Source organism: Euwallacea similis, chromosome 17 (genome assembly GCF_039881205.1).
Source record: "Euwallacea similis isolate ESF13 chromosome 17, ESF131.1, whole genome shotgun sequence".
Classification (NCBI taxonomy): domain Eukaryota; kingdom Metazoa; phylum Arthropoda; class Insecta; order Coleoptera; family Curculionidae; genus Euwallacea; species Euwallacea similis.
The window spans coordinates 661,922-679,228 of record NC_089625.1 but is presented as its reverse complement, the minus strand read 5'-3'; the positions used below and the strand labels follow the sequence as shown (position 1 = coordinate 679,228).

Here is a 17,307-nt window from a genome sequence, read left to right as displayed (position 1 = left end):
TCTATTTCAGTGCTATTTTTATTCATACATTTTGTATCATTTTACTACTACTCATATCTACTCGCTACTATCGACTGTCGTACCAAAAACATGAAATTACGGGTTTCTTCATTAAGAATATTGAAGACTGAAATCTGAAATTAGAACATATACATTAATAAATAAGGTAAATTAAATGAGACGACTAATTGGGGAAGCCAGTAGTGCAGTGTATTTTGCAAAGTAGTCCTAAGGAAGAGAAGCCCAGAGGGATGCCCAACCCACTGTAAGGTATGTCTGACGTAATTTGTTTTGATAGTCTTATTTTGAAAATAGAATTTCATTAATTATTTCGATTTCCGAGAATTCCTTGTCTAGTTTAATCTCTAAAATAACTGTGCCAGGAGACTTATTTAAGGAACAATAAGCCCATTAAAGGAGAACTGTGAGTTCATTGACTTACTGTGGATGAAGAAGTCAGGAATTTTTCTTTTGTGCTAATTTTCTTTAATTGTATGGAATCTACTATGACTGGCATCTCGTCGCCTCCTATATTGTTCCCCTTGATTAGTTAGCTTATGATTATCCAGCTTAATTGAAATCAGACCAACCGTTTAAACTTTGTTTACAGCCGAGCAGTAAGTTCCATAGCACCAAGTGCAGTCAGTACAGCTCAATGTTTAATTCATATCAATCACATGAATAATGTGATGGCACAGAACATATTAGTCTTTTTCAAAAACTAGTAACACAAGTAATTCAGCTTTAATACGAATTTTCAAGTAGGATAATGGTTTTTTTGAATCATGTAATTTATTAAACAAATTGAAAATAGCCATTTTGTACATTGATACACATAGAATTTAAGAATATTCTTATAGATGATTTAATATCAGATATAATATAAAATTTTAATTTAAATAATGGTACACCAAACGGTACACTGTATGTGACTCTCTGCATATTATTATTCTATCAGATGCGCTTCTTTATGCTGATTTAAATAATTAATAATTGTGATTTTATCTACATTTTTTCACTAAAAGCAATTATTTGTGGTCTTCTTTGCAAGAGGAACAAAGCACCTTAATTTTAATCAAGAAACAATGTGAAATCTATGATATTTTCAATTGTATATACAGTGTGTCCAGGTTAAGGATTTAACACTTTCGTAAAACCTTTAGTTCTTAATCGATTTTGACGTTTTTTTTTTTTGTTAATTAGATATTCAAAATGCGCATTCGTCTAGTGGATACGATCCCTCTTTACCCATAATCATAACCAATTGCATGCATTTTTATGGGATCAAATTTTGGAAAATCTATTAGGGCTTTTTTTGGGATAAAAACGAAAACAGATTCTTAATTAAAATGACCTAAAACTTACCTGTTCCGATTTTCATTTTTCTACTGTACAGGATTTTTGAGAAAAACAATAAAACATGTTTTTTACGTAAACAAATTTTAAAATTGGCAAAAAAAATTATTTTAACAATAATTAACTAAATTTTGGTATTTTCAATTAACCCCCCAAATTCTTGTATACATTTTTCAATACGTCGACGATTATTTCTCAGTACTTTACTTAGTTGTTGTGGAGTTATGCTCTGACAAGTCTCTCTAATACGCGCACAAAGCTCTTCTCGGGTCCAGAGTCTTGTGGCATAAACTTTATTTTTTATTGTTCCCCAAACGAAACCAACTAATCTTATTATTTCTACTTTTTCTTGCAGCGAATAAGACATTTTTCGAACTTTTTACTTCTGTGAAATTGATTATGTTACGAACAGGAAACCAACAGTTAGTACCTAACAGTTCGTAACCATAGCAATATATTGTTCGTTTTCACAGCACACTTAACTTGTGGATACCGCATATATTGCAGGTAGCAAAGGAAAAAGGAAGCAAAGTAATGAATTAAAAATATCTGTCTAATGTTTAAAACACTTTGGCATAATTGAAAGAACAAAATTGCAATGTTCTTCAACAACTTGTATTCTGGAATAAAAAAAATCTTACGTTTTGTGCTCGTATTACTAGTAGAGAAGCTTGTCAGAGCATAACTCCACAACAACTAAGTAAAGTACTGAGAAATAATCGTCGACGTATTGAAAAATGTATACAAGAATTTGGGGGGTTAATTGAAAATACCAAAATTTAGTTAATTATTGTTAAAATAAATTTTTTTGCCAATTTTAAAATTTGTTTACGTAAAAAACATGTTTTATTGATTTTCTCGAAAATCCTGTACAGTAGAAAAATGAAAATCGGAACAGGTAAGTTTTAGGTCATTCTAATTAAGAATCTGTTTTCGTTTTTATCCCAAAAAAACCCTAATACTATTTTCCGAAATTTGATCCCATAAAAATGCACGCAATTGGTTATGATTATGGGTAAAGAGGGATCGTATCCACTAGACAAATGCGCATTTTGAATATCTAATTAACAAAAAAAAAACGTCAAAATCGATTAAGAACTAAAGGTTTTACGAAAGTGTTAAATCCTTAACCTGGACACACTGTAGATACTTTTTGTCTAAACACTTTAATCTTTAAAATATCTTTTTTTAAATATTTTCACAACTCTGCTTTTAGCTGCTGAATTCTCAACATAAAAGCAGCCAATCTTCCGTTAATATTTTTCTTTGACATAAACAAAAAACTAAAACTATAGCATAAGGTAGCATTTTCAACAAGCAAAGAATCAATGTAGCACTTGTTACTGCTGATTTTAAAGAAAACCTTTAACAGAACTGTTTCAGATTTTGCTCGCTGCTGTTTTTAAGTGCTTTTAATGGTTATTATTCATAAAAAAAGTTTTATTGAAACTTAAATAAAATTTAAATGAATCTACATTAATATTTAAAAAAAGAATAAATGTAACTAATATATTATATTAAAGTGCAATATTTGTTAATTTATTAAGGACTTAAATGTCAGAATAGCTTATTTATGTCTAACAAATGGAGTTTTTTTCTGATTTTTTAATATACATATATTTATCTAAATTTATTTCTTTTGAAAATTAGCCCAAATTAGAAATCTAATTTGAGTCTGAATCTCAGAAAAATAACAAAAAGTTAATGTCGTAATGGAATATGTTGATGCTTTGCTAAAAATGCTCCTTGCTTTAATCAGTTGGTGATAAAATCAATAAAATAAATTAATACAATTATAGTCAAGTATGCAGTTATTACCCTTCGAAGGTCCTCAATGGAGCCACCGCCTTATAAAGTGCTAAGTCTTATCAAGTCTTATGACTTGTTTGCATATATAAATTTTGAGTACCTAGGTAGCTTTTAGTAATTTGTAGCACCATGTTGGCAATGTAGGCGAACATTAGTTAACAGTTAATTATCTTTCAAATAAAACAATCAATATTAATTTCAAAAAAGTAGCAAACAATTTTTTTTAAACAGGTTTATCATGCAATATTTACATAATTAGTTGGTTCTTATCTACGTTTGACAAAATAACCGCATGCTGTTCCTTTATCATCGCTTTACTTTCCCTCAATTTGAATCATTAAGCAAGTTGAGACTTGTTGGCCATATAAATCGGCGCAATGAAGACATCATTATTTAATCATAGAACTTAAGCCCATTTGTGTCTTTACTGTTCCAAGAGCTCATTCACAACCGTGAGTGTTTTATAATAATATTTTTATTCTTGTTTATTTATATTGAAATCGTTTGATCAAAAAAAGTATTATTATGGGTACGTGTTATTTAGGTTGTTTTACTATTTATAGTCTACAAAATAGCACTGCGCATACGTTTGAACATACCATATTATTTTCATAGTTCCAGCAACACCTGTTTTGGAAGATTATACAGGGTGCAGCTGGGCCGTATAGTGTTTTTGTGTTTTGCGATGGATTTTTTTTGTTTTTTTTTGTTTCAAAATTGTTGACTTTTTCTCATTGAGAGATTATAATAATACATACTACTAACAGTAATTAGTTATAATGCTGTCTTGATTTATAGTATATTGTGTATTTCTTTACGACACTGTCGCTGAAACAGCTTTGATATATTTTTTTAGGGAAGATAGACAATTCGGTACCAATCTAAGAAGTTTTGAGAAGAATAGTGCTCACCTTATAGATATGCTTTTTCTTAATAATTTTTCTTTTTCATTTTTTCACTGATGTGCTTTTTTAGTTGATTATTTATTTTCTGTTTTTGTTCCTTGCTATGTATTCTCACATAGTAATGCACTAGTTAGATAAAAAAGAACACATTTTTTAAATTCGTTCAAAAATAATTTTGTCTGGCAATTTTTTCAAAAACACCATGCTTCTCTGCAAAACTGTACAATTTACAAAAATCAGCAGACCATTCTTCCATTTTCACCTATATCCTGTTTCTGCGTTGATTTATTAAAAATTTGCAAGGTTGTTTATCTAAAATTATATATTATAAGAATGGTTTGGATTCATACCCAGTGTAAAGTGAAATATCGTATATTTTCTTTAATCCGGCATTCGAGCTTCAAAATAAATTGAGATTATTTAAAATTGTTGAACGTCAAAAGCCTATTTACCAAAATATGCTTAATAAATTACGGTATTTCTATTGTGAAACGAGGATTTCATACTATTGGATATGAGGTTTAGATGATTTTACACAAGATATATTCAATTTAATTTTGCTTTTATTTAATCGCAGTTAGAAGGCACGTCCGTGTTACCGTTACACAGACTTCCAACAAAACTATTAATGATTAGTAAATTTACCACCACTCTATACTTACAAACCAATATTGCAGACACTTTTTGATTTATCAACTCAGCTATCTGATTTTCACATGAGGAAAAGATAAACTTTCAAGTGGTCAAAAATAAAGAAAGAACGTTTTTCACTTCTTTTTGTATAATAGAAAAATAGTCATAAATTTAATAAACTTAACGCTTCCAGACAGTAAATTAGAAGAAGACAAAAAGTTTGTTGAATTCTGGAAGAGATTTATTTTTACCAGAAATCCGACATTGTATACATGTTTAAAAAATGGGACTAGAGAGGAATACAAATCAAAAAACGTAAAAGCAAGTAAATATTAGTGTAAGTGTTCATTTTATTTGTGGGTGAGTTCTGGATCGATATTATTACATGTAAATTATTCTAATTTAAAAATTTAGAAAATGAGCGTTATTAGAAATTCTGTTAATGTCAGGTTTTATTAGGTATGCGGTAAATTTCAAACCTAATCAGCCGACCAAACAGTTAGAAATCAAATTGAAATCTTGCATATACATTACTTATTAGGATCTACATGATAACAATTTACAAATTGTTGTTAAAATGTACAGGGTGAAACTTTTTCAGATGTAAAAGTTCTTTTTACCACCTCGAATTTTTTTGACGGATATCATTGACCGTGTAGTTTGCAAAACTTAAAATGGAAGTTTTTTGCCGAATGTATTGTTCCTGTATTTGTCACCGCTTGAAGTTATTTGCAAAATTATCTAGGAATGCACGTGACTTCCTCACGAGAAATGCATATACTTCATGTGTTTTCCAATTTAGATTTTCAATTATGTAACAAATTACAGAAAAATTGGGTGATTTTTCTAATTCCATTACGTTATTAAAAATATAATATTTTTTCTATAATTTTTTACGTATTTGGAAATTCAAAAGCATGTGCTCTTCTTACAGGAGTATCATGTGCATTCTTAGATACTTTTGCAAATAACTGAAAACCGATGACTGATGCGGAAATACTGTGAGAAGAAAGACTTTTTAAATTAAATAATGAGTTCAAACTTCGGAAAATAGAGAAAATAGAGACACAGTGGTGACCGCAGAAAGAGTTTGGGATGAGTAAAACGAACCTTGACCACCACAAAGCTAGCGCTCTGTACTAATTGTCGACAGTTTGCGAATTACGATTGTCTTGAGTTAAAAGAGTGATATACGTACAAAATTATAACTTGATATCCCAAAAAATGAAGCAGTGGTGAAATAAATTTTTAAAAATCTGAATTTTGAATAACCTGTATTTCGGCAACAAAGCGTTTTTCAAATATAGTTTATACATATAGATAAGTAAGACTGGTTTTAGGTGTAGAACACGCAAATAAAGTTCTGCTACAAAAAAACAGGACACTTTTTACATACAGCCTTAAAGGGCGTTTTTTTACCTTATTCCATTTTGGTTTTTTTTTCTTCAAGTTTATAGACCAAAGTACCTAACCGGTTTTTATAATATTTCTAAAGGTAATTTAGTATTTTTAAAGTCCTATTAACCCCTAGAATGGAGCAGAAATTTGGCCCTAAAAATCTCAAGTAAAGTTCAAAATTTAATACAATAAAAAGACGTCAGAGTATTCATACTAATTGAGTGGCTCCTATAATATTACATTTGAATAGAAGTCACGCTCATTTGAGTATGAGCCTAAGCGTCGCTTAGTATAAAAACGGTCTGTCGCAAGTAGGCTTACTAAAATTTCTATGTATCATAATAATTTCCGTGTATTGTAACATGAGTGTTTCATTATAAGGGTGATTACCTGTTATATGTTACATATCATTATTGCTCTGGATTCTATGAAATGTTAAAAAAATACGAGGTATTTTCAGGAATAGTGTGCATTTTAATTAAACATTTCTGTGACGACCAATTGAAATGCACTACCTAAACCATATTCGTAATTAATTACTTTGTGCAGTACGTTATTTTGATTTTGGCTTAGTTGAAAAAAAAGACATCCTGTATATGCGTATTATGTAGTGATTCAGAATCTAGATACCCATAGGTAAGTACGAATTTGTAACTTGTAACTTATAGCAAGAAAACATAATATAACAATAAATAACTGCTCTGAAAAGGGATTACATACAGACTGACAATACCTGAAAAATTGTAGGCTACGTTATCGCAAAAGTAGTTAAAATGAGATAAAGATATGAGACTTGTATTTTAGAGAAAATACCTACTTAAAATTGCCTACATAATTTTAGAAAACCTTTTTTTCTAATATAATAGGTCTCCTGTATATAATTTGCTATATTTCTTGTGCCTTTTTACAGTCGAAAAGAGCAATTTTTCACATCGGAAATGACTTACTTATTTACAAATATTTAGATTCGGGTTTTATCTATTGTTTATTTTTATTACTGTGTTATTCGCGCTTAGTTGATCCTTAGGTATACCTACCAAAAAGACATATTTACATATACAATAACATTGGAAATGGCAAAGGCAAATATTAAACCGATGTGAAAAATAAATGTTTATCGTAAAATTCAAATTCATAGATAACTATATAAGTTACATACCACGTAGGTAACGACACTCTTAATAATTCATTTGCATATTTATTTTCACTTTTTTGCGGTGAGATTTGAAATTACTAACTCGTTTTTGGCCTGCCAATGAGATCTACTTTTTTATGTGCTAATCGGATTTTGTTTGTTTTTTCATGTAGGTATGTGTAAAAGATTATATTGAGCTGAATGAATTTGCTTTAGTTGGGAAGATTTTCATGCGTCACAAATTTTGTACTTTGGACATTCATAGTTCCAAACTTTTTAGACTAGTGTATTAGTTCATCAACATGACACAAATGTGCCTACAAATAATCCTTTTGATCCGTTTTTGATATTCTTAAAAGTACTTGATATGATTGGAGTGTATGTGTGTGAATTGTAAAATTTCACTGTATGAATATTCATATAACAGATTAAATATCATAAGTTATTTCTTTAACCATCCACTTTTTTTAAATTCAATTTTGGGGACAATTTTGGAAATTTTATATAGCATTACCTGTAATAAAACTTGATAGTTTTATAAATTTTCAAGGACAAAATGATTTATTTGGATTGTTGAATTTCTGGTAAAAATCAATCACGTCCAAAATTCAATAATCTTTATGTCTTCTTTTAATTTACTGTCCAGAAGAGTCAAGTTTATTTAATATATGTTTCTTTCTCTATTATACAGAAACAAGTGAAAAACGTTCTTTCTTTATTTTTGACCACTTGAAAGTTTATCTTTTCCTCATGTGAAAACCAGATGACCGAGGTGATAAATCAAAGAGCGCCTGCAGTATTGGTTCCGAAATATAGAGTGGTGATAAATTTGCTAATCACATATACAGGGTGTCAAAATAACACGACAAGTTTCTATAAAAAAAATTTCTATAGACCCTTCTTACCAAGATATGGGCCTCTAAAAGACGTTCCTAAAAATAATTTTTTATTAAATAACTTTTAAAGTACTTGATATAATTTGATAATTTTTTTAATATGATAGATACTAGTTAAGGCCCCTTAAAGTAGCATCTTTGAAACCCATTTTGTTGTTTGAGTTCGCCAAGAACCGACTAGTTTGTACATATTAATACTCATATTTTTAACACCCTGTATGATAAAGATATAAGAAAAATATTTTTGGATGGCTTGAAGCTTAAACTAAAAAAAAAACTTTTGTTTGACATCGATAAAATGAATCGTTTTCCAGAAAACGCCTATTAGTTAAATTAATTTTAATTAAATTAAACCTTTTCGAAATCGAAATGAAGAATTGATAATTTAATTATTTAATTAAAAACTTTAGAAGTGGGTTCAACATAGGCTCATTGTAGTCTAATATTCGCGCACGACGAATTGGGGATTGTTTCATCCGCTACAAAATCCCAGCATTGTTTCTTATTTCATCGGAATGAAACATAATTCTTTGCAAAAAGTTTCTCCCTAGCCTATATCTTGGTAGGGAAGGTTTGTAAAAAAAATTTTTATAGGAACTTATCACGTTATTTTGACACCCTGTTTAGGTATCCCAAAGCATGCCCACATTTTCCGGGACACCCTGTATAGTACGTTAGAAGTCTCTGTGACGTTAACACAAACGTGCCTTCTGACTGCTATTAAATAAAAGCAAGATTAAATTGAAATATCTTGTGTGAAATCATTTCTAAATCCCATACCCAATATCGATCATATCACTTTATTATCTGTAGGTAGTTTAAAGGTGTTTTGTGTTGTATGATATTTAACCTAATTTTGGTTAGGGAAGACGTGGACTATAAAGTGGCCGGCATCGTCGTCAGAGTTAAACCCTTTAGATTTTTTCTTTAGGATTCCATTTATTACTTAAATCATTAATTTATGTCGAAGCTAACCCGAACCAAAGTGACCACCATTTACCGCCGTATAGTGTTCTAAGAGATCAAAGAACATGGTTTTTGGTGTTAAGCAGTCACCAAAATAAATCCGTTCAAATCGCCCTATAGATTTTTGAGTCGATTTTTCGGTCCTAGTTGATGTGCATGAAAACAAATAAGCCCAAAAATATATTTTGACGTATTAATTGATGTCGCTGAGAAAGGGAATTATACTAATTAAAGTGTCAGTTATTTCATTAATTTGTTTTGCACTTTGGTGCCATTTTGCTTCGATTCATGGAGTTCTTAGCACTACTCTATTCTGATTCTGATTACCACATGAATATTATTGTTATCTATTTTTTTGAATTTTTACCTCATTCAGTCTTGTCTTCAAATAAAGTGTTCATGTCTTCCTTTCCTAAAAGAAAGCCCAAATTATATTTATTTTTATTGTTAGCTTTGTCTCTGTGTTCTATATACATATACTAATTGCCATGTGCGTTAAAATAGTTATGTGTAAATTTAAATTAATGCTAACATGACTACGCGCTTTCATTTTTATTCGCTAAATTAATGTTCTTGGAAAGAATTGGCAGGTTGAACAACAAGAGCATTATCTCTTTTATGAGTTGTTATGTATGTAATGTCTTAACATATTCAGAGACGAATTAAATGATTTTTTTTAATAATCTAGATATGTATATATTTCATTAATATTAATTCAAACCAAACTGTAGATAAATATTAAATTCAACCAAATAGAGAATTAACTATTAAGTGTTTATTTTATGATTCGTGAGTGAAGATTGAAAAATTTAATGGAATACAGGTTTTTTATATCATTCATTTTTAGTAGCTCGTTAACCTTTCTCACCCGTTTTCGTTTAACTTTATCAACATTTAATTTCGATATTTTTTAATTTCCAACCATTATTAATTTATCGTCTAACGACAAAGACATTGGCAAAAAACCCAACCGTCATTAATTTGCATCACCTAAAGTGATTCTATTACATAAGTTTTTCTCAATACAAACCTGTTTCTGTTATCGGAGCATCCGTTCATAATAAACGACTAGCATAAGCAAACAAGATAAATATTCCGATAAACCTTATTGCAATAGTAAAACCTAATTGATTCCTGTGGTACTAAACCCATTCGGTTCATTCATAAACACTTTAGATATAGACCCATTCATTATTATCCTGTTATATCTCTCAAATAGCGTCAGTCTTTATTGAGAGTTCCAAAACGAAAGGTCGGCAGTTAATTAAGCTATTATGTTTTTGTATATATACACGTTTTTGTTAAAGATGTTTTAGTCGTTATTCAATTCTGGGAAATATTTGTTGTTTTCGTTTTCACGGTTAACGAGGTATGAATTTTTAATAGGAGTCTAATTCTGATTATTTTTATTTGAAGTACTGACTTTACAGGTCATAATGTAACAGCCGCGTGGTTCTATTGTATATCTGGGTTAGAGATACCACCACAAATGGAGCCGGATCACCAAAACAAGTGTTCCTGTAGTAGAACTGATCTCTCCCAAGAGAGCGAATGCAGCTATTCCGAGTCTGCCCAAGCTAAAGAGAAACGCAGCAAAATCAGCTTCCTAAATCTGCGCAAAGGCAGGTCTTTGCAGTTCAATGCCAAAAGGAGCAAAAAGGCGTCACAGTCCAATCAGAGTTCCAATTCTAATAGTAGGGTGTTACAAATTTGCAAATGAAATTTATTAAGCGAACACTTTTTCAGGCGTTTGTTTTAATTTAGTTAAGAAATCCGCCAAATGGAGTATTAAATTCAATTGTACGGGCAAGAAGGAATCCGAAATGGTGTCTTCCGGGCCGGATAGTAGGTCGTGTTGCAGATGCACTTGTTTTAAAGGTGTAGATGAAGACAATGGTTCTTCGTTATCTCTAGCTAGTAGAGAGGAAACTAGCGCTGCGCAGTCAAGCAATATTGTGGAAGAAATCCCGCCTTCTGAGACGGAGGGTAAGTTATCAGTCACTTACTAATAACTCGCATTACCAATTACATCCTTAAGTGTTTTTAATTTGAAGCGATCAATAAGTATGTACTGTGCTCTTGGCAATATTTAACCTTGGAGTTATTTGCAAAATACGAGTTCATATTCAACAATATTTGTGTTTATGGAAATTTCATAAATACATCTAAATATAATTGACCAGACATACTTAACCCTTTCTTTTACATAATTATAGTTTTTATTACTTGCAGAAGCGACAAGCGCGAATCCGACCAACGACGACAACACAGTTCAACCCGTCCCACAAAATGCCGTGGCCAATCCCGAAGTACCGCACGTTCAGGTGGAACAAGCCGAAGGTGTTAGAGGAATTTATGGCACCGCCTTGAGTGGAAATGGAACGCCATCCGGAGTTCTTATCACCGCACCTTTCGCTGATACTCCTTGGTGAGTAATAATGTGTATTCTCAGTATAAAATTTAAACTTTCAAATTAATTGCATCTTGAGCTAAATTGTTTTATATAGGATTTATTTAATTCTAGAATAGCTGAGGTGAATTATATTATTGTGTCTTATAGCATTGTTTGGCCTTAAGATTTTGAGTGTCTGATTAAATGCTTTAAGTAGGATGCGAATGATTCACGAAGACTGTGACGAAGCCGCCCGGTTAGCAAGAGCTCGAGAGATAGAGCAAGGCGTGGATCCCCCCGCCAATTTCCGTTCGGTGAGAAGATGGCAATTGTTGTGTTCGGACTCCGACTTGGAAAACGGACAATCTCATGCCCCGCCGAGGAGGTATCCATTCAAACTTACAAAACATTACTCTTCCGAAGTTCATGTCGATTACTTATAGGTTACAGTTGGTTTGCCCCCCCGATTTAAATGTCGAATCGCTACGAGCCTTATTTCAAAATCACGTCCAACTCAGGTCCTGTCCCTTGGATTCAATCACGGGCTGCCATACTCAGGTTGACTTTATTCACTGCCTCGTGCCTGATCTGTTAAACATCACAAATTGTAGTTTTTATTGGGGTGAGTAATAATTGATAATAGAAGTATTTTCGTGGCAGGTATAGCGCATTTATAAAACTGTGATTATCACAAAAAGCTGATTTGTTAGAATTCTCAAATGTGCGTTCCAAGAATACCGTAAATACGTAACAGTAATAGTGTTAACATGTTCTGGATAATAATGCAAATGAATTATTTTGTTTTATTTGGTTAGGAAATAACGCCTCACCCTCAATTATTCTTAGAGTGGTGAAAGTCTTGATATTATTATTCTCAGTTAATTTTAGCCAAGAATAGTGTGCAGTTCCACCGCTCCTAGAAAACTCCCGGCTGCGCCTTCATAGGAAACCGTGTCGAGTTATGGCGTAATATAACACTAATAGTACTTTCCAACTAAATAATGGCCTTTCTGCTTAGTTCTGGATTGACTGTACTAACAGAATTTGCTATAACTGAAGTTTTAAGAGTTTTGAAGGTTGTCATACTCTAAAGAAATGTGAACAAAAACAAATCGAGGCGCAACTTAAAAAATTAATTTAAATTAACCATTCAAACCAAAACATAACATGACTTTTTTAATTTTTGCCATAGTCCGTTTTTCATCACATTCTGTTGTATGTAACAGCAAATGGCCTAAGGAACATTAAAATTTTTCAAATTAATACCAGAGCTAACTGTCATTTGTCATTTTTTTATTTTGACGTCAAAATATAATATTTGTAAGGTTCCTATTACGTTATACCAAGTTTCAACTTATTGTGTTACGGAGTTGGGGGGGGCTTATTTACAATCACGGTATAATTTACCAAACTTGAATTTTTTTTCTCCAAAATTAATATAAATTGTTTAGCCATCGTTTTTATTACAGGTAAAATGGACCGCTACGAAGCCGAACGCTTACTCGAAGGAAAACCGGAAGGCACATTCCTTCTGCGGGATTCCGCCCAGGAAGAATTCCTTTTCAGCGTTTCGTTCCGTAAATATGGCCGTTCCTTGCACGCCCGGATTGAGCAATGGAACCACCGATTCAGCTTTGACTCTCACGATCCCGGAGTATACACTTCAGACACCGTGTGCGGGCTGATCGAACATTACAAAGATCCGAGCAGTTGTATGTTTTTCGAGCCGATGCTTACGTGGCCGTTGCATAGGAATTTCACATTTTCCTTGCAACATCTCTCGCGAGCGGTTATCGTCAATCGACTGACGTACGACAATATAAATCACTTGCAGTTGCCCAAAACCCTAAAAGCGTATCTAAAAGAGTACCATTACAGGCAAAAGGTGCGAGTGGAGAGATTTGATGATGATGTTCAGTGGTTGGAAGTACGGAACGTGCCTCCTTGACCTAGCAACGTCTCTTATTGCCTGCATTTCGGCTTTAGTTGAAAGATCTTAAAGGTGTTTTTCCCTACGTCCTTCATATTTTTTAGGTTTTTTTATTTTGTTGTTGTATTATATCATTAGTATTCAATTTATTTAAGGTGCTCAGTTTGGGATTGTAGGCGGCTCGTTCTTAGGTCAGAGGGTTATGTTCGTTAGTTACAATTGCTTAGGGTTTTCTTCATTTCTCTCTGTCGGTGGATTTTATAGGAATTAGGTTGTTCAGGTGTCTTTGTTTTTTGATAGATAGGTACGTGCATATCTAACAGCTTTTGTTCAAGCTTGGTTAAGATTCAGATTAAAAGGAATAATCTTCCAATTTTTGATGTGCATAAATGGCTAAAAATTTACGTAAAAGATACTCTGCGAGTTTAGAAAGTATACATGAACACGCATAGTAATCAGAGAAAATATTCGAGATTTAAAGTAAAATAGCGTTATTTACTCTAGGTGTGTGAGAAGTAAATTAGATGATTTGCGCTAGAACGAAGTATCAAAAAATATTCATAAATCTTTGCTACTTCTCAGCATGGAATATGTGTTGAAAATTTTTTTAATAGGCATATGTGCATGTGAGAGTTCACTGCGAATTATTGTGGTGTTGATTGCCAAACATACAGTATTGAACAAAAGTATATAAGCAAACGGGTTTTGTATAAAAATCTTCCTGTAGGTACTTTGACCAAAACTTTAGTTTAACTATAAAGTTCTATGACAAAACATACGTAGAAATTTAAAAGTATATCTTCTTATATCATCAACTGTGAAAGATACAAGTTAGTTGGATAATATCGGAAGGACAAAAATATATAGACAAATCATAAATTTATTAATATTTACTTGATAAATCAACTAAACTAATTGAAAAACGTTTTATTGGAACAACTTCCCCCTAATATTTTGTTACATAACCATTGTTATCTACTATAACCTGGCATCTTCTTGGCATAGATTCCAGAAGTTTGTTAATGTAACCCACGTCTATATTTTACCAGGATTCTTTCAATTGTGTTCAAAGTTCATCCTTGTTATTATAGTTCCTCCTTCGAATTAGTTTATTTACATGGTCCCACAGATTCTTTATAGGATTTAAATCTGAGGACAGTGGTGACCACTCCAAAACCCGTATTTTTTCATTGACCAAAAATTGTTTTGCCAAACTTGAGGTACGTTTGGGGTCATTTTCGTATTGAAATATGGAATGTAATAGCATATAGTCTTCCATATAAGGCAACTAGACATTGTTGAGTATATTTATATACCTAATTTATCTATAATGCCTTCAATTCTATGCAACGAACCCATCCCAAATTCCGAGAAACAACCCCAAACCATCAGAAATCCTCCTCCATGTTTAAAAGTGGATAACATGTACTTGGGATCCATCCTTTTACCACAAGGACGTCGAACGTAGTTGATTTTATCAGATCCCATTAGATTGAACTTAGACTCATCAGAAAAATATACCCCTTTCCAATCGTGGAAAGTCCAACTAAGTGTTTTCTGGTAAATTCTAATTGGGTCTTCCTATTCTTTTTCCTAAGGAGTAGTTTTTCAATAAGACGACGTGCAAAAAAATTTAATTTATCTTACCTTCGACTAATAGTTTTAGTTAAAACATTGAGGATTCCTTCGGTGGAAATTTCATTTTTTGTTTGCCTAGGTGTTTTGAATGGGTCTGGAAGTGAAATTGTTTTTATTAATCTGACAGTCCTTTCGTTATGTTTCCTAGGTCGACCATTCCGAGGGGAAACTTCAGTGGTGCCCTGTTGATCGTATTTATGGATTATTGCACAAACTGCCCTTCTTTTCACATCCAACCTTCTTGAAATATCCGCTTGGCACATACCACTATTAAAAAATTCAATAACTTTTTTTTATTTCTAAACTTATTTGTGGGCCTCTGGACATCTTAGAAGACTTCTGCATTGTAATTTTAATAGCGATTAATGTGTTAAGACATGAAATATTGAATTCAAAGTGGGAGTCTATATACTTTTGTCCAAGCAAAAACTAATAATTTTTGGAAAAAAAATGTTTGTCTATAAAAAAAGAAAAACCTTACAAATATATTTGCATTTAAGGCAATAATATTTACATTTCCAACAAAGAATTAAAAATTTCGTATATATAAAATTTATAAAGAGATTTTCATTTGTCTATATACTTGTCCATTACTGTAGATCGAATGAAATTTATATTGTCCGACCACTATTTCCATTTCATCAAATTCACACACATGGAAGAGATTCTGCTTCTTGGAAGTAATAGAAGTTAAAATTCACCTGTACTTAAGCAAACAACAGCCTTGCAATTTCCAACCCCAAAGAGCTCTTGCATATACGTACTAATGAAAATATTTGAAAAAAATCTTGAAAAAAGAAAAAACAATCGTAATACACCCATTCGGGGAACAGCAGCCCTTTATTTTATCGCTTGCATTTCACTGTAATGTTGACTTAAAGCGGTGAAGCATATTATGCAGGAATTTTGAATTTTACAGAATAAAATTAACAGCGCTTATCAGACAAATAAACAATGAAATAATTTAAGTTTAGATTGCTCATCAGCACCCGACCGCAGCAAATTCCTTGCATTCATTCAATGTTTCTGTTAATTATCTTCTATTCAGAACTAACGGCTTAATTTTTTTATTGAAATTTATTTAAGAGCTAATTTACATTATTTTAATTGACGTACCTACCCATCAAGAACACATCATACCAAAACGGTTTAGTGTTTTGAATAAACTTATAATTTTCCTTCAACTGACAACGTAACCATGTGCAAAGTATGTAGCGTTGCTAAATTAATTTCCAGTTTTATACTGAAATTTTCATTTAACTAAACTATGGCCGGTAGTGTAATCAACTGGATATCTGCTCTCAATAAATAAAATCTGACCCTAGTACGCTGTTACAAATGAGGCTAGTAATTTTGAATTAATTAGTTACATTAATCCTCAAATATTGACAACATATCATTTAATTGGGTTCTTCTGCTCTCTACCAACCGATCGCCTCAATATTGCAAAAATTTTAGAGCTTTAACTATTAACCAATTGAAATACTCTTTGTGGCTTAGGAAGTATCTGAATGCCAATCGAGTTGGATAAATGGAATTCTAGGTTGCATTTTACCACTTGTACAGTTAGCTAGGCAATTATTACTATCGAATCAGTATGAATCTGTAATACTCTAGATGGTTTTCGGCAACATTTAAATAGCTTTTTTAATTCGCGTTAATTTAAATTTGTATATAATTTTCTTGTATATTTTTATATAGCCGTAAAGTGAATAAAGACGTGCAGACTGAGGATAACACTTTTTTATTTTAATTATAAATAAAGACGGAGAAGTCAAGGTTCTTTTTTATCATATTTAAATTTAAATTTTTATTATAATTAGTATTACCTAGTTGTTTCTATATTAACTTGCGGGAAAGGTTGCATTTCGCTGCAAAATTGACATTGACAGTGTCCCTCATTGATAGCCTGAAAGTAACTGTGACATTTGTTTATTAAAAATGTTCTATACATTTGAGGCTTATTTTTTTGTTTGGGAATAACGTCCTGAAGCACTATACTAAAACTAAGTTTAAAAAAAACTATTCATTAAACAGAGCAATTGTAAATAATAAAAGTTTAATCCCTGTACATTATTTTAGAAAAAACTTTTTTACCGTTTTGGATTAACACACCTCTAACAATTGGTTTTCTTTTCAACGTTTCAAATAGTATCGCGCGTAAATCCTTTACATTATCACATGTGCTCAAAGTATTCGAGATATTCTTTTTTCTAAATGTTGTAGGTAAAAGGTGAAAATTAAATAGC

General features: G+C 31.7%; 1 protein-coding gene across 2 annotated transcripts; it reads left to right on the top strand.

Annotated features, from left to right (window-relative positions):
• Positions 1 to 12: 12 nt before the first annotated feature.
• On the top strand, positions 13 to 16,795 carry Socs36E (Suppressor of cytokine signaling at 36E). Of its 2 annotated transcripts, none has more exons than XM_066398194.1 (7): positions 13 to 270; positions 10,529 to 10,792; positions 10,845 to 11,084; positions 11,331 to 11,526; positions 11,705 to 11,875; positions 11,934 to 12,112; positions 12,960 to 16,795. In XM_066398194.1, exons 2-7 carry the CDS (start codon positions 10,588 to 10,590, stop codon positions 13,436 to 13,438), a joined length of 1,470 nt encoding a protein of 489 aa, XP_066254291.1. In that variant the 5' UTR covers positions 13 to 270; positions 10,529 to 10,587; the 3' UTR covers positions 13,439 to 16,795. The 2 variants fall into 2 exon arrangements, with proteins under 2 accessions (XP_066254291.1, XP_066254292.1); XM_066398195.1 differs by having other exon boundaries at positions 14 to 270; positions 11,708 to 11,875.
• The last annotated feature ends 512 nt before the right edge of the window (positions 16,796 to 17,307 follow it).